General features: G+C 35.3%; 4 protein-coding genes across 7 annotated transcripts; 1 reads left to right on the top strand and 3 right to left on the bottom strand.

The window, feature by feature from the left end:
* Positions 1 to 4771: 4771 nt before the first annotated feature.
* Positions 4772 to 8183, top strand: LOC106410352 (splicing factor 1). 4 transcript variants are annotated; one of them, XM_022687774.2, is made up of 9 exons: positions 4776 to 5195; positions 5339 to 5416; positions 5473 to 5530; positions 5605 to 5687; positions 6026 to 6103; positions 6283 to 6333; positions 6475 to 6609; positions 6699 to 7308; positions 7402 to 8183. In XM_022687774.2, exons 1-9 carry the CDS (start codon positions 4965 to 4967, stop codon positions 7899 to 7901), a joined length of 1824 nt encoding a protein of 607 aa, XP_022543495.2. In that variant the 5' UTR covers positions 4776 to 4964; the 3' UTR covers positions 7902 to 8183. The 4 variants fall into 4 exon arrangements, with proteins under 4 accessions (XP_022543493.2, XP_022543494.2, XP_022543495.2 ...); XM_048735306.1 differs by having other exon boundaries at positions 4777 to 5195; positions 5491 to 5530; XM_022687772.2 differs by having other exon boundaries at positions 4772 to 5195; positions 6699 to 8183.
* LOC125575933 lies at positions 8113 to 9509 on the bottom strand. Its single transcript, XM_048735308.1, has 4 exons — positions 9116 to 9509; positions 8942 to 9028; positions 8566 to 8738; positions 8113 to 8478 (listed from the first exon to the last, which is right to left on the bottom strand). Exons 1-4 carry the CDS (start codon positions 9402 to 9404, stop codon positions 8284 to 8286), a joined length of 744 nt encoding a protein of 247 aa, XP_048591265.1. The 5' UTR covers positions 9405 to 9509; the 3' UTR covers positions 8113 to 8283.
* A 7-nt stretch (positions 9510 to 9516) lies between these two features.
* LOC125575932 lies at positions 9517 to 11870 on the bottom strand. Its single transcript, XM_048735307.1, has 8 exons — positions 11317 to 11870; positions 10851 to 10988; positions 10697 to 10765; positions 10538 to 10609; positions 10372 to 10454; positions 10160 to 10291; positions 9869 to 10082; positions 9517 to 9742 (listed from the first exon to the last, which is right to left on the bottom strand). The coding sequence occupies exons 1-8, from the start codon at positions 11710 to 11712 to the stop codon at positions 9698 to 9700; spliced, it is 1149 nt and encodes a 382-aa protein (XP_048591264.1). The 5' UTR covers positions 11713 to 11870; the 3' UTR covers positions 9517 to 9697.
* A 168-nt stretch (positions 11871 to 12038) lies between these two features.
* On the bottom strand, positions 12039 to 19875 carry LOC106346596 (putative ABC transporter B family member 8). Its single transcript, XM_048735305.1, has 9 exons — positions 19017 to 19875; positions 18559 to 18613; positions 18276 to 18454; positions 16961 to 17418; positions 16046 to 16592; positions 15799 to 15978; positions 14075 to 15370; positions 13156 to 13568; positions 12039 to 12609 (listed from the first exon to the last, which is right to left on the bottom strand). The coding sequence occupies exons 1-9, from the start codon at positions 19245 to 19247 to the stop codon at positions 12243 to 12245; spliced, it is 3726 nt and encodes a 1241-aa protein (XP_048591262.1). The 5' UTR covers positions 19248 to 19875; the 3' UTR covers positions 12039 to 12242.
* Positions 19876 to 21528: the final 1653 nt, after the last annotated feature.

A 21528-nucleotide genomic window follows, 5' to 3' on the forward strand; every position in this document is an offset into this window, starting at 1 on the left:
AAACATATAATCTGAAACTATAAAAAAAAAAATCTTTTTTCATTTTTTTATTTTTATTTTATTTATTTTTATTTATTTTTGTTTGTTTATTTAATTTTAAACCAAGGGTATTAGGGATATTTTATCCTTTAATGAATGTCATTTTGTGACTTTCTCCTTCTAATGCTATTTTTGAGACATAAACTTCAAAAGATGCTATTATTGACAATTGCCCCTTTTTTTTAGTGAGGGCCCTTTTATTGATTACAAAATAAAAAAAAAAAATTAGATCTTAATGCACTTTAATAATTTATTATATTTAAGATATCCATAAATCGTTTTGATTATATTATCTGTTTATGTATTTTCATAGTACGAAAAAACACATGCATACTCTTTAATAGTAGGGTGTGTATAGATATAACTACCTACGCGTACAATTGTACATACTCATAGTGATTTATTACATGAGCTTTATGGTTTGGAGTTAGATTTTTTTTTTCCGGCATATAAGAAAGGCCAATGGTTGCTTAAAAAAAAGAAAGAAAGAAAGGCCAATGTCCAGTGATGTGCTTACCTAAACTCCAACTACATTCATCTTATTTTCTTTGTTGGAAGTCCTTAAAGTAGCAACCTTCTGTGTATAGAATCATGATTAACAAACTAAGTCTCAAGTTTTGGTTAAAGGTTTGACATCCAAATCTAAATTGTTTATGTTCAGGTAGCTGTTAGATATTGAGAGATAAGAAAAACATACACCGCCACAAAGAAAAATAAGGGTTGGCGACGTTGACGTAATCCTGAAGCAAAAAGACGGCCATGATATTCTTTTCCATATATTGATGGGAAGATGAGAACATTATCACTACAAAGTCTACAACAATATCAGTGACAACTACAAGTGATATTAAAAATGTTAGATGTACAAGTAACCATATAGTTGATGCAAACCTTGACATTTAACTCAAGAAAAAATTAGTGGACACAGTCGTTGACAAAAAGGGTCATATTTTCTTTTTTGAAAGTATAACGCGCAGAATAAAATATAAAGGAAAAAACGCAAAGGAAGACTTTTAGGGAAGGGTCCACGAGGAGGGACAATGCGAGCTGGCGGTGGAATCGTGGTCACGTGCCTGTAGCAATGGGGTCCCTAAAGTATTAGGCGGCTTTATGGGCAAGTCACTGCTCTCCAAGAGCCTCTCCTCATCTCCAATCATTTTTTCCTTCAGTAACATTTCTCATCGAATGTCATTTTCTTTTGTAACGTTTGGGTTGCGTCTATTCTTAAGCATACGACATGCATCGGTCTGTGTTAAGTGGAGAAGATGACGCATTGTTATTTGTTTGTTACCAACAAATTGAATCTACATTTACTAGAAACGTGAAACCAGTTGTCGTAAATAAAATAAAGTAGTGTATTTTAGTAGTGAGAGCATCTCTAAGCCTCACTCCATATATTTTAGAGCGAGAAATTTAATAACAAACAAAATAAAAATATTACTTCATTTATAGAATAATAATAATATTTTTATTTTTTATATTCTATTTTAGAATAAAATATAGAATAAAATTAGAAATGCTCAGAAGAATAATTTGGAACATGGAATAAATCTGTTTATCATGTGTAGCATTTAAAGTGTTAATACTTATCCGGTTTGAATTTGGATTTAGGTTTATGCAATTTACATTGAAATCTAGTTGCAAATGATCTGGATATTTTTGGTATTAGTCAAAGACATTTAATCCGAGTCATGAAGTGTGATATTCAGTCTATTCTATAATAGTAATGCACTAGGTAATAACTCGCGTCTTGCGTGGAATGTGATTATTAGCTTAGTTATTTTTAATAAAAATACATTAAATTTGTCTAATCAGGATATTGGTTCGGTTTTAGTTTTTTTTTGGTTTTTAACCTTTTAAAATATAACTATTATTTTAAATTAATATTCATTTTAGTTTATTAGGTTAAAATGCTTGATTTTTTGGATTTTTTTCGATAAAAATCAAAAATTAATATTATTTATTTATTTTCATGTTATGAATTTTAGATAGTCGGCATGTTAAACCAATAGTTTTATATTATAGTTTCTAAATAGATAATAGTTTAAGAAAAAGAAAAAAAATTAAGACAAATCATATCACTATAATTTAGTCGGTAGTGAAAGAAGCATTAAAAAAAATATTTCAACTTTCAAAAAAATTAGATATTTCAGTTGTGGTGAATACTTAGTTACAAGATGCTCACATCAATATGCACATGTATTTATATGTAAAAAGTGTGTAAAAATAGTTGAGAAACATATAAAAATATTGTTAATTAATATTAAATGATATTTTTGTTCAAAATAATACATGAAAGATAAAATTAAAATTAATTTAAAATAAAAAGGCCTTGACATTAGTCATTTTTTTTCATATAAAGAAAATAAAATTGTATTCGTAAATAGGGCTGGACACAGATCGAATATTTGGGTATTTGAAAGCATTCGTATCGATTCGATCTTTAGCCACCTAGATATTCGGTGACTCGGATATCCGAAATATTTTAGAATTTTAAAGAATATCTGATTTGATCCGTAAATATTAAAAATAATTGAAACATTTAATAATAACATTTTATTACAAAAAATACATTATTTAACTTTTTAAATTCTAGTATCTAATAATAAATATAATTCACTAAAATATTGTAAAACTGATATAAAGTATAATATATAACGTATATATATAATTCTTTACATATATGTATCTATATATGCATATAACAGATCGAATTAGATATATGTTCCTAAAAATATTAATATTTGTGATTTATTTTTTTTGGATATTGTATTTTAGTATTTGATTTGTTTCGTAGAGTTTTGGATATCCAGATGTTTTGGTTCAAATCAAAACGGATAACGAATCAAATCAAAATTTATGAATATTTTACTCAATTTTATCCGTAAATAATAAAAATAATATATATATATATATATATATATAGTTTGGTTTTTTTATATATAAATTTTATATTTAAAAAAATGCAAAGTACATAGTGTGTGAATACATGAAGAAAGTGTGAATACGTTAACATATTTCGAGCTGACCGAATAATCGATAAGGTTTTATAAATACTGTACTGAAAAAGAAAAAACGTGAAATCAGTAAACAATTGAATTTGTTCGTCGTCTGGATAAACTCGATCCAAATGGATAGAAAGCAAATATGCAAGCCTAAAACCAATCTCGTTTAATAACAAAAATGTATACAAAGTGGCCCAATCTGAAAACTTTTACTCTAATAAAAGGGCCTAACAACATAATGAAAAGGGCTCGTAGAAAACACTATCTTGATTGTACCTGCCACAGGTCAAATACACGCTACATGAGTGCACATGACAAAGTTAGGAGGGGAGAAGACGAACTAATTGTTGGGATTGTGAAATCCCGTGTCCAACTCTGTATTATCCGATTACTACGATATTGTCCACTTTGGGCCTAATTGGCAAGCCCGCATGGATTTACTTTTGGTTTACATCCCAAAAGGCCTCGTACTATTAGAGTTGGACATCTCTTTATATATTAGACACTCCTTGTCTAATTCTCCAATGTGGGACTTAGTTTGTTATATCACATTCTTCTCTTCAAACTAAGGATCATATTCATCTCGTGTCCCACAACTGACTTCCAGAATCTTCTGACTTGATTTCTGCCACACACCTCTCATTCCTAACTCATAGGATACCCATTCATCACTCATTTATCACTCAAAGGATATTTCGATCTTTCTTGCAGATTTCTCGTCAACCGGCTCTAATTACAAGACATCCCATGATTTCTACAAATCTTTCTTTGTACTTTATAATATGGACGATGTCGTGCTTACGAAATTTACAAATTACTAATTTACTATGGTACAAATATAAACAAATTGCTCAGATTTGATGAACATAATTGTTCATCTAGTCGATTGGTATTTGCTTCCAAATTCATTTCATTTTATCTTTTATGAAACATATTTCAAGATTTAGCTTTTCTCATGCTTTTTTTTTAATCATTTGTTGTTATATTGATTACAAACTGGATTAGCCACAAAACATGTTAGAACGACTATCGTAATGAAACGACACCATAATATAGAGCCAGCGGTTTAAAAATACAACTCTTGAACCATAAACCAGCGATTGCACAAATATAACTCCAGAGACAAAATCACACTTTGACACACTTAAACTAACATGCAAAGACTACAAAAACATAGCCAATAACATAAAATACCGACGACCAAACATTCTAGATAAGACTCAAACCCAACCATAAAGAAAACAAACCGGGCCGATAATTTATGGATAACTGTTGCGGTAGATTGTGCCTCATAAGAACTTCTGCTCCATTTAAGGGCTTCTGTTCTACTGACCCTCTCCAAAACCAATTAAAAGCATTTCCAACTCTACTTTATTTTTCACTAAGTTTAGAATTAAAAATGCTCTAATAGTACAATTTTTTCTCATTCTATAATAGAGTGAAAAATAGGTTTACTCTAAATATAGAGTAATTTGTTTTTTTTTTTGTTCATCACTCTATTTTCTACTCTAAAATATAGTACCATTAGAACAAATTCAAACTTTATTATATAGTTACTCTATTTTAGAGCAAAAAAATAGAATAAATTATTAGAGATGGTCTAAAACTCGTCATTGGACTTTGAACAAAGATTACTACGCGTCTTCTACACGCCTCTGTTCCATTCGCCACTGGATTTTGTAGAAGCTCACCACGCGCCTCAACACCACGGCAGAGCAAACAAAATGACTAATGACGGGGAAAAAAACCTTTATAATATACAGCAGAAAATAAAAGTAATAAAAAACATAACGCCCTTTCTCCAAAACCCTTAAACGATCCAATAGCAATCGCTAACGTGATTCTCAGATCGACGGGGAACAATCTCCGCCGCGACATTCACCTCCATCGACTCCTCCCTCCGCCGCAACGCAATCGAAGATGACATCTACCACTACCGCTCCGAAGATCTCAATGTTCGGTGCCAAGTCCGGATTCGTAATCCCTAAAAACAAGTTATCCGGATCACTGATCCCCATTTTTCAACGCGGCGGAGGAGGCGCCGGTAAGGATAACGGAACGCTCGCGAAGCTAGGGAAGAGGAAGACTAAGTGGGGACCTGATTTGACGCAAGACGTTGCAGTCAAGAAGGGCAGAGTCTTGGCTTACCAGGTTAGAATCCAAATCACAGTATTGCTCAAGAAAGGGCTTACTAGGTTAGACTCGAAGCTATTCATCAACGTTGGAATCAATCAATTGTATTTGCATTTGGATTGCTTCAAGAACACTCTTGTGTTTTTGTTTCTTTTGAGCAGAAACGTTTGGATCAAATCACACAGCAGTTGGAATCAGGAACTCATGAGGCCGAGGCTAATAGAGAAACGAACAGTGATGTAAGTGATCTTTCATCACTTCTTGTTATTCGGTTTCTTTAGCTATTTAAAGATAGTGTTTGTTTCCTGTCAAGATTGCTGAACATTTGGAGTTGGAGAAACGTGAAGCAATTGGTATGTTGGAGTTTCCTAATTCTATCTTCTTGTTGGCTTTTCCTTTGAGTTATAAGTAGCTTCTTTGATTATAGGGGAGATACTCGAGTTGAATCCGAGGTTCAAGGCTCCACCTGACTATAAGCCAGTGCTGAAAGAAGCTAGATTGCCGATCGATGTAAGTTCTTACTTGACTAGAGGGTTAAAATCTTTTTCAAATCTTGCGTTTGTGTGTTCTCATGTTAAGATTTGTAGAATTGTTAAACCTTACTACCTCACAGAAGCTAGAAAGTCTTGTAGATTTGTTTAAGAGATGGCTCATGCAGTATTTTTGATTGAGCATTTAAAAAGCTATTGGCTTTCAGTGGCCTTTATTTATTTTTCTTGTCACCGGCGGGTTTGATGTATAATGCTGCTTCAACCTGCATAACAATCTTTTGGATTCTGTTTTCTTAGAGCCATGTAACAAATTCAGCTATTTGGGAGCTGATATTGTATGGACTTATGCTTTTGCAGGTCAAGGAACATTCTGATTTTAGCTTTCTAAGTCTCATATTTGGTTCCCAAGGTGATACTCAGAAACAGCTCGAAAAAGTAAGTCACCTACTAATGTCATCGCTACTATTCGCAGCTACAGTTTCATATATCGGCCTTGTGTTAACAGCCTTTTGTGTCTCTCTCTCACATTTTTTACTTGCTTTGTTCTTAACCCAAATTGATTACTATTCACTTTGACCATGTATACCAGCTAACTCGTTTCATTATTGGAACAGGAGACTGGAGCCAAAGTGCAAGTTTTTGGTACTAAAACAGGAGGAGAGAAGGTAAAATTGGAATAAGCCATCTTCGAGATAACCATAACAGACTCTCATTATTGTTACTCTGCCTCTCCATGCTTGTCCTTAAAACTTCTCAGTATTCTCATTTCCAAGGTTTATTAATCGGAATTTTCTTCACTTACGCAGGTTGAACTCACTCCTTCAGATGAAAATGAGATCCAGACGTCCTGGGAAGAGTTATATTTTCAGATATCATCTGATACTTACGAAAAAGTAGATGCAGCTATTGCTGTAATTGAGCTGCTTATCTCTTCAGTGTCTGTGAGTCGCTAGAGCTTCTATAAGATATTTAGAAGTATGATATAGCATCTGTGCTTTAACTTATCAGATTATACCATTTTCCCTTGCAGGGAAATACAGAAGCTGGGGCTGCTCCTTCATCTTCTAAATCTGAAGACGTTTCAACCCTTCCAGGCAACATCAACGCGACTACTACAGACCCAAACTCTGAACATCCCACTGACAACTCTGTACAACCACCACAAGCTCAATTCGAAGATTATGGTTCCTCTTTACCATTGGCTTCAAATCAAGTTCCATTTCATCCACCTCTTAATCCCTCTGTTCCAAGTCTTGGTAATCGTATCCCGGATCAAGAACAGCCAACCAATCCTCTTTTTGCTCAGCAACCAATTCCATTTCATCAAAACACATCATTACGTCCTGACTTTCAAGGCCCTCGTCCACCAGATCTATTTTCTTTTAACCTTTCCAGCACACCAAGGCCCTACTCCGTGGTCCAACCAGGTTTTTCGACTGTGCCTCCATATTCTGGCAGTCAGATACAACCACTAGGACCACGATCTACAATGAGGCCGTCGACCCTATCCACTTTCCAACCCGTACCTAACAGTGGATTTAGACCACCGCTGTTGCCGGAAATGGTTTCAAGCAACATGTCCCAGTCAGTACGGCCTCTGGCTCCTAACCTCAGTCTACATCCGGTAGCTCATCAGCCAGGTACTGAAATACCATCAGTTCCCTTTCCCTCTGGTATCAGTCTGAAACATCTAACAGAATATGTTTCTGGTGGTTCTCTGCGTCCCATGTCAGTGTCACCACATGTTTCTGGCAGGCTTGCTGGTCCTCTTCCTACTTATCCTTCCACAAATACAGCTCCAAGGACATTTCAAGGCGATTTCGTTTTCCATCCACAATCCCATATATCTCCTAGACCCAACTCTCAAACAGTTCATCTCCCTCCTCTGGTATTTCGAGCCCCATCCGTCAGTCCAGCCTCCCAACATTTTGGGCAAAGCTTCACAAGATCACAGCACTTTGGGAGGCAGATGGATCAACCCCTGAGCCACCTGCCTGGACCATTTCACGGTAACGCGAGATCTTCAAACTTGCAGAGCTTTAGACCTCCATTGCCTCGGGTGATGCCTAGGAACTTCCCTGAAGCTCAGTTCCCGCAGCGTTCTGCACTTTTCCCTCCAAGACCAGTGTTCCATAATGATAACCTGAACCCAAATGGCCAACCACAGATTCGACACAGGTCTAACGCAGGTGTGCATCAAGTATATGATCCTTTTTCACCTAGTGACGCATGATGACCGGTTAGTGTTTTTTTTCATTACTGAGGAAAAAGAGATACCATTCGATATAATTTTCCTAACAGAAAGTTTCAAAGCATTGGCTTTGTCTTTTCCATGTATAAATGTTTGTTTTTGTGAATTTAATGGTAAAATTGAAAATCGTTACAGAAAATTCATTTGTGCTTATTTTTTTTCCTTTTGTTGTTGTGTTATTTGAGTGTTTGAGTATGTCGAAACTTGTCTGTACCTTAAAATGATCTTACAATCATGATAATGATAGTTATATTATATGTGCTTGACGAGAAGCTAACAGTTTGATAGCGTCATAAGATGGCAGAGTATGTACAGATTTTGGAATTAGACACAGTGGAACACTCTCTCTGAGTACCAGATGGGTTCAAACGTTGGGGCCTGACCTAAGAACCTTTTCCAGCTTCTCGGCCTTAAGGTAATCATTCTCTGTAAGCGGACCGGCTGGAAAAGGTGTGATCTCAACCACCAAATGCGGAGTTGGTAACTCATCAAACAGAGCTCTCACGTTGTTGCAACATACGCTTTGACCATGCGCACTCTCCCGCCGTATTTGACAACCCTGCAGTAGTGTCTCAATATGGTTCTTTTACTCAAAGCAGAGAGAGAGAGAAACAAGTGCAGGTTATTATATGTGTTTATTGTTAACCTTGTGAGATGTTGCATCCCTAAAGTGGTCATCATCTGAGAGAAGAGATGCAATGGCTTTGAGCAAACGGTTTCCTTCGCCTTTGGAAGGTACCCTGTAGTTCCTTCTTAGTGTTCCTTTTGTCGTTGGGTGCCATTTGCTCACCAGCTTCCTCTTATCTGCTGCATCCTTGTCTGAGCATTTAAAATATATATAAAGACTTGTCTCAAACTCCACATTTAGCCAGGATAGATTCATTGACTAAACCAACCATCTATCTTCCTATCTAAAAAGGTTATATAATTCATTTGTATGTGAAGTTGGATCAAAGCTCTACACTTGAACACAAATCCTATATATGACAAGAATGGGTCAGAGTAAGTGTTGAAACTTAAACCTGGTTTGCCCTTGATGTTCTGAATCCACTTAGAGAAACCAAGATCCGCACCATCATCTTCAACATAAACACCACCACTTTCCAACCCTGAGATGACCCAACAACATTAAATCAAAAATCAAAACGATAGAAGCAAAAAACATTTTCAAAAACAACCATAGAGAAGGTTTTAACCAGAAACGATGGGGTTAGACTTGGATCCAGCTAAACCAGCTTTGACAAGCGCGTAAAAGACACAAACTCGACCAGCCCACAAGACAGGGGTCTCGAGCAAGGAAGCACGAGCAGACCCATTTGAGGCTTTCTTCGTGGAACGAAAGATCCGTTGGAAAGTTGTTAACTTGGAATCAGGAAAGATTGACTTTTTAAGAAGTAAACCAGAGGAAGGCTTGAAGAGAGTAGGAACCGTTGAGTGGGATCTCAAGTAGGACACTGAAGCTGCTTGAACCAGTGTCAGTGGCATTGCTTCTTCTTGGTTTGGTCGGCTGAAAAGTAAAGTCCTTTACGGAAGCAAATGGGTAGGACTGGAACTATTTTCTAAGTGGATCAACTCAAACGACGCCGTTTCGCTTCTATTTAAGTCAAAAGTCCTCTCTTTTATGTTTTGTATCCAAAGTATACAGCTTTTCATTGAACCAAAAAGACAAAAGTATACAACTTTTCTATCTTCGAGTGTGGTGATCTTACAATGAAGTAAACTGAGTCTCTACATACAATATGGTAACTTTGGTAACGTTTGGCCAAGCAGAGAACTAGCTAATCCAAGCTGAACTCCTCAAGCCATATGATAACTTCGTTCCTCTGCAAATGCAAAGGTAGATTACAAGTAACAGCTTAGAGTCAAACGATTGTATAAATGTTCACAAAAAGAGTAACATATGGTTTCTAACTAGACATCAAAGATTTACTAGAGGTTGGAACCATTACCATTATGAAGTTCCATGTTCGTCCTGGATCATTGTAACGAGCAAGCATACAACCCGTCTTAGCTTTAAGACCATCTTTACTCAGACTCTTCCTCAGTTCATTCTCTTTTGCCCGGACAACATCCTCCGTTGGTTTCCCACTGAACTTCACTGCCGCAGCAAAACCTCCTTCCAACTTCTTCAAGTTTATCTTTTCTTCATTAGGCATCGGTAAGCTATATAGGGATAAGCAACCAAACAATCAACCTTTTTTACTCAGTACTCATCAGTTCCATCATCAACTAATCTTTACCTGCTGAGATCTTTTCCAGATGGAATGACAATTTGTACTGACACTGAAGAGAGTTCAGGATCTGTAGCTTGGGTGAACACTGGTGTTGTCATTGGTATTTTCTCCATCGTCGCGTTTTTCCCAAATATGTACCTTCATAAGTCACATTTATCATCACAACATTTCCAGAAGAGTTTATGGACTACAACAAAAGAAATTGCTTAAACTCTCACCCTGCTACATTGTTGAAACCTGAGGAGCCAGAGAGCTTGTCACCATTTGTCTCCACTACTATAAAAGGTTCATACTTTCTCACCTGCCACACAATTACAATCAAACTTTAGTCCTAGCATCACATTCTCTATACAATCTTAACCACAAAGGAAGACGCTATGCAACCTCATAGTTTGCTGTTCTCTTCAGTATCTGATACTTTGGAGTTTCCAAATCAGGCGTTTTATACACCCGTAACTGCCATAAAAAGTAAATTTTTTTTCAACTCACTTGCAAGAGATGGTTAGTTCATGGCAAGAAAGCAAAATGAGACAAGCCAGCCACCTGCTTAAACACATCAACAAGACCTTCAAAAGAGAAGTAGTCATTGTTACTGACAGAGTCCCACAAGTCCTGCACATTAAGCTGTTACTAAGTAGACCACACACACAACAAAGAAGACTCCACAAGATTAAAAAGACTATGCCTTAAACCATACCAGATGGCTGCAAAATTTCTTAGTTTCTGGATTAACAGCCATGATTGATAACCCTGTGAACACAAGCTCTGGCTTCCACGGTAAAAGCGAGAACTTCATTACCATAGTCCATCTTGTAGTTATCTCGTATGGACCTGTCTATAGCAGATGCATCAGTCCAGCATCATAAATGGTAGCAAAAGAGCTTATCTTTAATCTGTGGTTAACTTCATTTCCTCTGTTTCTAATATACAATCAACGAGAAAGAGCTTATCTTTACAATCTCTAATATAGTATCACAACAACGAAGCGCTAAGAGATCATTTTATTATTCCTTCTGATTCCATCTCAGGCACTAAAGTGTTCAACTTTGCATCAGAATCAGTGGACTAATAGGAAATGAGAGAAGCAACTTTCGAAAAACAGAGTAAAGTCTTGAACTTTGCATCAGAAACAGAGTAAAAGTTGAGAACTTTAGCAAAAAGACCTGTTTAGCCCAGTGAAGTTGAAAATCAGGAGTGAAGAGATTCTTCAAGAGAGAGATGTTGAAGAGATATCCACTTATAGTGTCGTGCTTGGTGATGGGGTCTCTGAACTTCACGCGCTCATCGTAGGCCTTCGGATCGATCCCTTGGTCGTCGAAAAGGTGGGGAAGATCCTTGTATAGGAACCCGACGAGCTGTTCCATGTCCACGGTCGATGTTGGAGTCGTTTCGTTGCCCACTTGAAGACTCATACAAGGCCGCAGCCGAGACGTTAAGTTGCGTTGTCGCCGTGGGAGAGGGAGGTAATGAGTGGTGGTTACATGCCGCCGGTGATCAGTTCTAACGGCGGTGATGATTGGTCGGTGAAAGTGGCCGGAGAGCTGAGCAGCTGTAGCCATAGATGTTTTTTGATAGAAGTTTGTGTCTCTCTGTGTTCTGCTTTTATTACTGGTGCTTGTTGGCTATTGCTACACCAATCGTTTTGCTTTATGTTTTATTTTCAATACGACGTTGTTTTGATGTTTGGAAAAAGGTTTTTTTTAATACTGATTTTTTTATTACAAAATTAATAGTATTATTTAAAGATGATTTTATAACAGACAAATCTATTTATGACGAAGATTCATGTCTGGCGGTTCTATCTATACCACATTTTGTATAAAAAAAAGAGTTTCCATTAATAATTGATGATAAATTGTGTTTTCTAGAATTTAAAATCAAAATATTCGATGTAAAAATATTTCTGAACTCTTGATCAAAAGGTTTTTGTTATATATTTTTCGAGGTTATACAATGATTTTTTGTATAAGTTATTGGATATTATGACACATTTAGTATTTAATTTCATATTAAACACTACAACATAACTTTATTTAGTCGATACTTTTCTTATTCGGTCGATTCTTGGCTTTCTTCTGAAGAAAGTTCTTCAAGATTTGAGATCATGAGCATGAAGAAGTCTAGAGAACTGGCCTCCCATGTTCTTCAAGCGGTCGTAGCTCCCTGTCTCCACTACGGTTCCATCTGCTATTACCGCAATGCGGTCCAGTTTCTTCAGGGTGTTGAGGCGGTGAGCCACAACTACAGTTGTCATCTTCCGGCTAGCCATGATCCTAGCCAGAGCCTCCTGAACAGCCTGCTCTGAGTCAGAGTCTAGGGAACTCGTAACCTCGTCAAGTAGAAGTATCACTGGGTTTCTAAGAAAAGCTCTAGCGATAGCTAGCCTCTGCTTTTGACCACCTGAAAGTTGCACTCCTCTTTCTCCACACTCCGTTTCATATCCATCCTCCATTGCCCTTTATAACAAGAAAAACAAAAGCAAAAAAATCACTAACAATATAACTGAAGATGGTTTATTTAGGTCTTTCAACAATTACATTCACATATTCATAAGTTCATAAGTTTTGGACAGCTTGGAAAGTAATACACTGATTTGGAAGATTTTGTTCAAATCGTGCTTATACTGGATAATTCTAGTTTTTCGGGTTAAATAAAATTTAAATAAAAAAAAGTTTTGTACAGCTGGTTGTGAAATTTTGGGGATATACATATAAACAATTTAATGAGAGCTTTAACAAAAAAAAAAATTAACAATAATTTTAGAATTTATGTTTATGCATATAAATTCTTAATTTTTTTGGGAACATAGGCCTATGTTCGTTCAGAACTGATGTCGGTTTTAGATAAAGTGTACACTTCATGAAAAACCCTAACCCTAAACTAGTAAGAAACAAGAAATGTGGATGTAATACCTGTCTACTCATTTCTATGACTTGTGTTTTAGTACTATTAGGAAGAGTTATACTTCTTTTTTTTTGACTAATAGGAAGAGTTATACTTACGAGATGAAATCATGTGCATTGGCGGCTTTAGCAGCCTCCATAACCTCATCCTCAGCCGCTTCGGGCCGTCCAAGCAAAATATTCTCTCGGATACTTCCGGAATAAACAACTGGCTCTTGGCTCACTAGTGCAGTATGTTTCCTATACCATTTTATATCTATTTCTCTCAAATCTACACCGTCTATTTTCACACATCCCTTTTCCACGTCATAGAAGCGTTGGATCAAAGCAATCACTGTTGATTTCCCGCACCCTGATGTACCGACCAATCCAATGCTAGTCCCAGGCTTGATGTCTAAGGAAAACTGTTGGAGCACTGGAATACTAGGCCGGTTTGGATAAGAGAAATCAACCTTCTTTAGCTCTATTCTCCCGATTATTGCCTCAGTCTTTGCTCCATGGTTTGTATTGTCCTTCACGTATCCATGAAAAAGTAAAACTAGTTTTATTGCATCATGTAATTAGAATAATTATAAGAAATTTTGTTCAACCTACATGAAATTATTAAGTGTTGATTTTATGAGTGGTTTTAATTTCTTGCAACAATAAAAAGATACATTTATTTACCGGGCCGGTTATTCTTTGAGATTTTAAAAAACCAACTTTAGTAATTAAAAAACCGAATTCAGTAAAATGAGAACTTTTTAACAGGAAAAGGGAAATCTGTATTTATATGAAATCAGAAAATCTCTATTTATATGTTCATAATTGTAATTTATTCATTTACACAATCAATAAACAAGTTTTAATTTTTGTATATCGATTGGGTTTTGCTTTATTCAATTTTTAATTAGCAGAGATCACAACATTATGTGGTTAGGCTATATTCATATCTTGTATATATATGGAATAAATAAACAAGAAAACTCTATGTATATAAAATAACGAAATGTTAATGGGTTATTAATTAGTATCTTACTTGAGCTGAAGGACGGTCAAGTATTTTGAAGACTGAAGATATGGCGGCTGAGCCCTTGGCAAGGTCCGAAGTCATGCTTCCTGCTTCCGCAATAACCTTACCGGTACTAACCAAAACAAAGAATGTCTTGAAAACATCCCCGGCAGAGATCTCTCCCTTTTCAACCAACACTCCTCCATACCAAAAGTCTAACGCCCATGTCATGAAGGTTAGGCACTGAGCCGATCCCATCCCAAACCCTGCGAGCCATGCTGCCTTCTTACCCTTTCTTCTCGCTTCATCTTGAGCCTTATCAAATATTTCTATGATCTTTTTCGTTGACCCTAAAGATGTAACAATCTTGTGGTTGTAAACAGCTTCTGATGCAATGTTTGAGCTACGGTTTTGCGCATAGGCGTAGTTACGGGAAATGCTGGTGAGCAAAACTTTCTTTGTGTAGAAGCAAAGGACGGAGAGAGGCTGGACAGCTATCATGACCAACGCGAGTTTCCATGCAACTAGTAGACCGATCACCATGGCTATTAGGACACCTGAAATGGTCTGGACGAGCAAGGAGATTCTGTCTGATACTATGGACTTCACAGTGGATGCTTCGTTACTAAGCCTTGAACAAAGCTCACCGCTAGAGTTCTCTTCCACATCAAACCAGGCCGGTTCAAAGGTGAAAATTTTTTCAAGCATTCTCAACCGAAGCCTTTGCATCAGCCTTTCACCCATCTTGGCAAAGCTGTAATGCTGAATGAGGTTAAGGGTCATGGAGATAAAAGTGAGGGAGATAAAGATTAAGGAGTAAATCCGGATCCTATCCTGCATTTGCTTTGAGCTTGTGGCGAAAAAAGCAGAGATCATACCGCCGATGTTTAAGGCGTAAATGGGTTGGATTGCACCAAATGTTGCAGCTGAGATGCAGCCGAGGAGAGAAGACTTCCACTCTGGGGAGACCAGTGGAAGAAGTCTAGTGAAAGAAGTGGAAGGGAGGTTATCATCAGGTTCTGCTGCGTGAATGCTCTCGAAAGGGATAGGAGAAGCAATGAGATCAGGTGTAGACCTTATGCTTAGCCTACTGAAACTGTTCCTGGCTGACCAGTATTGTCTTCCCTCAGGAGTTTTGGACCCATCTTGAAGATCTTGTCGATGTTCTTGGCTGCTGAATTGTCTTTGAATGTTTATGAGTTTTGCATAATGGTTGTTCTTGGTCATCAAATCTTCGTGAGAACCCATTTCTTTAACGGAACCGTTTTCTAGCACAGCAATGAGATCCGCTCCTCTAACTGTTGAAAGCTTATGGGCCACCACCTGTTTTCACAATAGATTGATTTCGTTACAAAAGAAAAGGCATATTATATAGACCATGACATGTAGTCTATAGAAACTTGTAGTAATGTTGTTACTTTATCACCTTGTATTCAAATCTACATATTGCATGTTGTTGAGGAAAAAACATATATTATTGATTCTCAAAGTGAACTAAACCTCGATGCATTAGTAAAATGCCACATTCATTAGGCCAGAAGGGAAAGGGTTATAAATTATTCATTCTCACAATCAATATTCAAATTCTAAAACGGATATTTAATGCAGTAGAGTTCACATTCTATTTTTTTAAGTTTTATTTGCTTTTGTACACAATTCGTATGGAGCTTTCACATTCTATTTTTTTAAAGTTTGATTCGCGTTTATTCACAATACTTATGGACTTTGAGAGTGGTTTTACTTTTACGTACCAGCGTGGTTCGTCCCGCGGCTACTTGATCAAGTGAAACTTGAATCAGTGTTTCAGATTCTGCATCTAGTGCACTTGTTGCTTCATCTAAAAGTAAAATCACTGGATTTCTAATGATCGCACGTGCAATTGCAATCCGTTGCTTCTGACCTCCTGATAAAAGTCCCCCACGATCACCTATCTGTTTTCAAGTCAATGTTATAATGACATACATAAGTTTATAATCAAGAACTGGAGCAAACACACACCTGTGTCTCATAACCATCTGGGAGTTGTGTAATAAATTCATCCGCATTTGCAGCCTTCGCAGCTGAAACGACTTCATCCATCGATGCATTATCTTTCCCAAACATAATATTTTCCTTGATGGAGGTCCCAAACAAAGCATGGTCTTGACTCACAACACCAATTTGTTCTCTCATCCATTTTAACTGAAGAGTCTTTATGTCAAACCCATCTATCCTCACAAACCCTTCTGCTGGATCATAGAAACGTTGCAGCAATGCGATCACTGTAGACTTACCACTTCCACTAGCTCCCATCAGAGCTACGGTTCTTCCAGCATCTGCTCTGAGAGTGAAGTCCTTGAGTATTATGGATTTTGGACGAGAAGGATATGTAAAGGTTACATGCTCAAACTCTACTCTTCCCTCGATCTTTGCATTTGGTATGATACCTTTCGTTGTATCCTCACCGTCTATCTCTGGAACTCTATCAATCCTTCTACATATTCTAGCTGCTGCAACTGAAGCCTCAGAGAAATATCTGATCTCAGTAAGTGCCGTCCCTAGAGAACTGCATCATTTATTCATTCAACAAAGATGTTGTGAATAAACGCGAATTAAACAAGAAAAAAAAAGGCAAGAACACCTAAAAACACTCTAGTAAAATACCTATTTTAAGGTTTGTATATTGATTGTGTAAACTAATAATTTACAATCTTTTATCCTTCAAAAAATTTTCCTTTTTACTAATAGTTGTGTTTCCAATCCTAAAAGATAGTACGGTCCAAAGAAATGTGTTTTTTTTACTGTTGCACTGACATCCAAGTCACTCTAGAATCGACAAAGCACTTACGGTTTGACTTTTTTCAGTGATAATTATTTAGAACGGAGAGATAACTCTCATGCGATATGAGAATATGCAAATATTCACTTACTTACAGGCCACTCAAGATGAAAGAGATACCAGCTGCGTAAATGCGTCCACCGGTTTCTTGTTTGTGCATCACCAACCTGCTTCCGTACCACGCCAGAAAAGCCCATATGGTGAAAGAGATCCCTGTGCTTCCCACGGCTAAACCTTTGGCCAGACCTTGCTTTAGCCCAAGCTTTTTGTGTCTTTCCAAGATCTCTGAGTAGCTCTTGATGATTTGAGTCTCAGCCGTGAATGATAGAATAGTCTTGATGGAGCTTAGAGCTTGTTCCACGATTGAGTTTGCTTTGGCGTATTCATTGTAGGATTTGTTAGATAAATAAACAAGGTATTTGCCATAGATCAACCCTGGGATTAGAAGAAGAACAAGTGATGGGAGGGCTACTAGGGTTAATCTCCATGAGAAGTATGCCGCAAACACGAGGCCTGTAATGAAAACTGATGTGTGCATCAAGAATATGGGCACCTGAGATTATAACAGCAGAATTATAACTTTCTTCAACATGAAATATATAGTATTTAAAAATAAGAAAGAAAATGTTTAAACAACTTTAAAAAATATATATATACAAAAGTATGTCACTGCAGTTACTATACACTTTGCATGATGATGTAACAGTATTGACGATGTCAGCATTCATTTTTAAGTTAGGTCAAGTAAATTTGCCGGTAAAATATTGACAAGTTGAGTAACCAAGAAAAGGCAAGCAAGTTTCTAGGCTTTTGCAATTTCGATAAGAAAATTTTGAAAAAGATAATGAATATAATAAAATAAAGATAAGATAAAACGAAAAAGCTTATATTTTTTTATTATATTTCTCTTAGTGGAATTACCTTTACTATACGTTGATATAATTAATATTTTATATATACAACACATAAATTAACAGATTTAAAATCATTTCAACTTAAATAGTAGTCTTTACATGTTTATTAACCCTTTCTAAACCGAGTATTTTCGTTGGATCAACCTTGGGATTAAGAGAAGAACAAGTGTTACGTTGGCCAGTGGCGTTTAATCTCCGAAAGCTTAAAAATGGATGTTCTTCCTAAATTTTCAAAAACTCTTCTTAAACGTAATTTTGTGGTATTTTTTTAATTAATACTAAATGAGTGGTATATTTTGGACTAAGACTTATGTTTTGCAGTATTTAAAAAAACGTAAGTCTTTAGTTTTGCAGTATTTTACAAAAATAATGTTTTGCAGTATTTTAGGATATTTTTCTTTTATATTTTAAATCTTAAACGTATAAATTTTCAATCTTCTATACTTAGAACAAAGCTGATTAACCATATAAGAAATACTTTGTCAGAATTTGATACCTTTTCACTAAGAAGTTGTTGGATGAGAGAAGTGTCAGTGGAAATCGTGTGAATAATTTCAGAAATGGAAGCATCTTCTGATTCAAAGAAAGAAACTTCTTGTCGGAGAACAGCTTTAAGATATGTTCGACGAATCTTCTCAACTTGTCTCTCGCTTGTTTTGCTCCAACAATACCCCTCTGCACCCAAAGAATACATTTTAACATATTTTCTTTGAGAACTTATTTGTAGAGAACTGTCGACAAAAAAAAACTAATTTGTAGAGCAACTATTTTGATATTACCCATAAATGCCACTCCCAGGATAGCCAGTCCCAAGTACACAAAGTATAAGCTGCACTGTTTACAACAAACTCATTAATATCTTGATCAAATGTTTTAAGAAAATCTGATCACACAAGGATACATATGTTGGATCATTTTGACATCGAGTAGAATCACTTGAACCGCATATCACTTTGGCGATAAAAAAAACTTCTTATATATTAACAAGATTATTGGATCCATAAAAACGATTAAAAAGTTCATTTTTCATTTCGTGGTCTATACACGATGTCAAATTTAAGAATTTGTTTTCATATAATAAATACAAGAAAAAATTGATCTAGTAACAAAATCAACCGACCATTTGTCTCTTGGTTGCCCAAGCGCCCAACTAAATTTATATGTGAGCAGATCTCTTATCACAAGTCCACCAAGGAATTCACAAGGTGGAATTTTTATGAATTGAAAGATGACTAACCTTCTGAACCTCGTCCTTGAAAGTATGATGATTGTGTTGACCGTAGCCCAAGCTATTCATGATCTTGCTTGCGAACACTAACGCCACATTCGTGGACATGCCATCTCCAATGGCTCCCACCATACCAAGTACCATCAGAACTATATCTATCCAATCTGCGAACCGAAATATTACATGTATGTTACAACTCGATTTAGATGAAACTGACTCGGTTTTCTCTCGAGACGCCATCGTATTTTTTTTTCTTGTAATTTCTCATATAACATCGACGAGGAGAAATGTCTTATTTATAAGAGAGTGAGGTTAGTGATGGTTAAAGTTTTATGCACCGAAAATGGACGTGCTACAGGAGCTTTTGCTTTTACTTGTTTTAACAATTAAATATTATTGCCTTTATTTGTGGGGCGTGTATATAGTTAGGTATTCTTTATTATGCCTTTCTCTTATGGTTGTTGATAATTTTATTTCATCACATGCATATTTCATTATGATATTTATGTTTAGTACATACAGTTATAATATTTGATAAATTCTTTAGAGAAATCTGACAACTTAACACTAATCTGTATTTCTATTTGTTTCTATCACTTATTTATGCTTTTTTTTGTTTAAATCACATATTTATGTTTTGAAAACGTGTTTCGTATTTAACATTTTCTCAAATATTAGCTATACTCTATCCCCTTCTATGTACGACTGAAATCACAGAGAAAAACCACTAACGATATACTACTAATTATGCAGCAGACTAATGCATTTTTAATTTTCAAAAAAAAAACAACGCTTTTCGAAAATGAAACTATAGTTCTAAACTGCTACTTTGATATTACATTGAACAAAAGAAAAAACATAAAGACTCGAGGAGATTGCATTGATAAAACAACATTGATGTTGATGTTGTATCAACCTCCTCAGAAACCTTCTATTACGGAAATATCTATCCTTTTGCCATAAAAAAACTTGGAAGTTACTATACACATAACATGTAATACAGGAACATCAATCCGTTTTGTCTTTGATACTAATGAATGTGGGGTTATGATTTGAAATGATTTGGAAGTGGGTACATGTAAACAGTGAGGTTGCATTTTTGGAGTCATTGGATTTATAATGTTTGTATCAGTTGCGGAGTCTATGAAATATGGGATCATGGGAACTTTATGTCCACCTCCGCTTAAGGAATATTCTGAGAACGTCCTGTAAGAATTTAACAAAAGATGCAAGATAGTGAATGAAGAACGGTTTAAAGACTATAAAATGAGGTGATAGACGTCGTGGGAATCCATTGCTTGCTAATGTGTCATAATAGGGATTTTTTTTGTCTTTATCATGTCAAACATGTATGTTAAATCCTTTTTCAAACCTTGAAAATATTATACGAATGTGAGCCATGTTAAATTCGGATTTATCGTATGGTTCTAATTTAAATTAATTGGCAATAAGTGAATTGTTTTTAATATTCTTTCCAATAAAACCTTCTAAAATCTTGTATTTAGATTCCCTATAATAATTATTTTATGTTCAAATAGATTTTTTGTTTGTTTGGTGTATTACTCAAAAGGGATTATTGTTTCACTTTTAATTTTTCTAATAAATATTCTCTAATAATAGTTATCAGAAATTTATGAAAATAATCTTTTTAAGAACTATTTTCTACTAAATGTTTTAAATGTTACCTAAATATTTCTCTAGGTGCATGCAGGTATGAAGTATCCCTTTGTCTTGACTCTTCATCCGTTAGTAGCGTATATGACATGATTAAACACTTTAATAAGAAGACTAGGTAATAATCTGCGCTTTGCCTATAATGAAATAATTGATTAGATTATTTATTTTACGTTGTAATAAAAAGTTTTTTTTCTTTTCAAGGGAATATTCAGATATCAGTTCTGATTTAGTTGATCTATTCAGATTTTGGATTTTTGGAGTTAGAAATTTAAATATGATTCAGATATTTACAAAATTCGGTTTGAATTTGGTTTGGATTTGGTTCGAATAATTGCATGTTTGATTCGGGCTCGAGTTCGGATATCCATTTTAATTATGTAAAACAAAATTCTAAATATACTTAATCCTCTAAATCCGAATAATAAAAATAATAGAAAACATTAAATTTTCAGTAATGTAATATTAAATACTTAAATTTACATAAAAATTCTTCAGCTTAAATATTTAGATGGAAAAAAAAAATTTCAGTATTTGAACATATTTTGTTATTTTAGATATGTTCATATTATTGAATATCTAATAGATATAAAATTTAAAATTATTGATATATTTAAGTATATAAATATTTTTTAGATATTTTCGGTATCCAAAATATTTTAGTTTGGATTGGATTCGTGTCTTATTATTCGGATATTAAACTTTTAAATTCATTTGAGTACTTAACCAGTTGTAGTTTTATGTTTAGTATTACTTTCAAATCAAGCTCCATTCGTTTTTTTTGGATCCACATATTTTACCCAAATTTTTTTCTACTAATATAAAAAAATAAATAAATGCAAAACAA

This window comes from Brassica napus, chromosome A6 (genome assembly GCF_020379485.1).
Source record: "Brassica napus cultivar Da-Ae chromosome A6, Da-Ae, whole genome shotgun sequence".
Lineage (NCBI taxonomy): Eukaryota > Viridiplantae > Streptophyta > Magnoliopsida > Brassicales > Brassicaceae > Brassica > Brassica napus.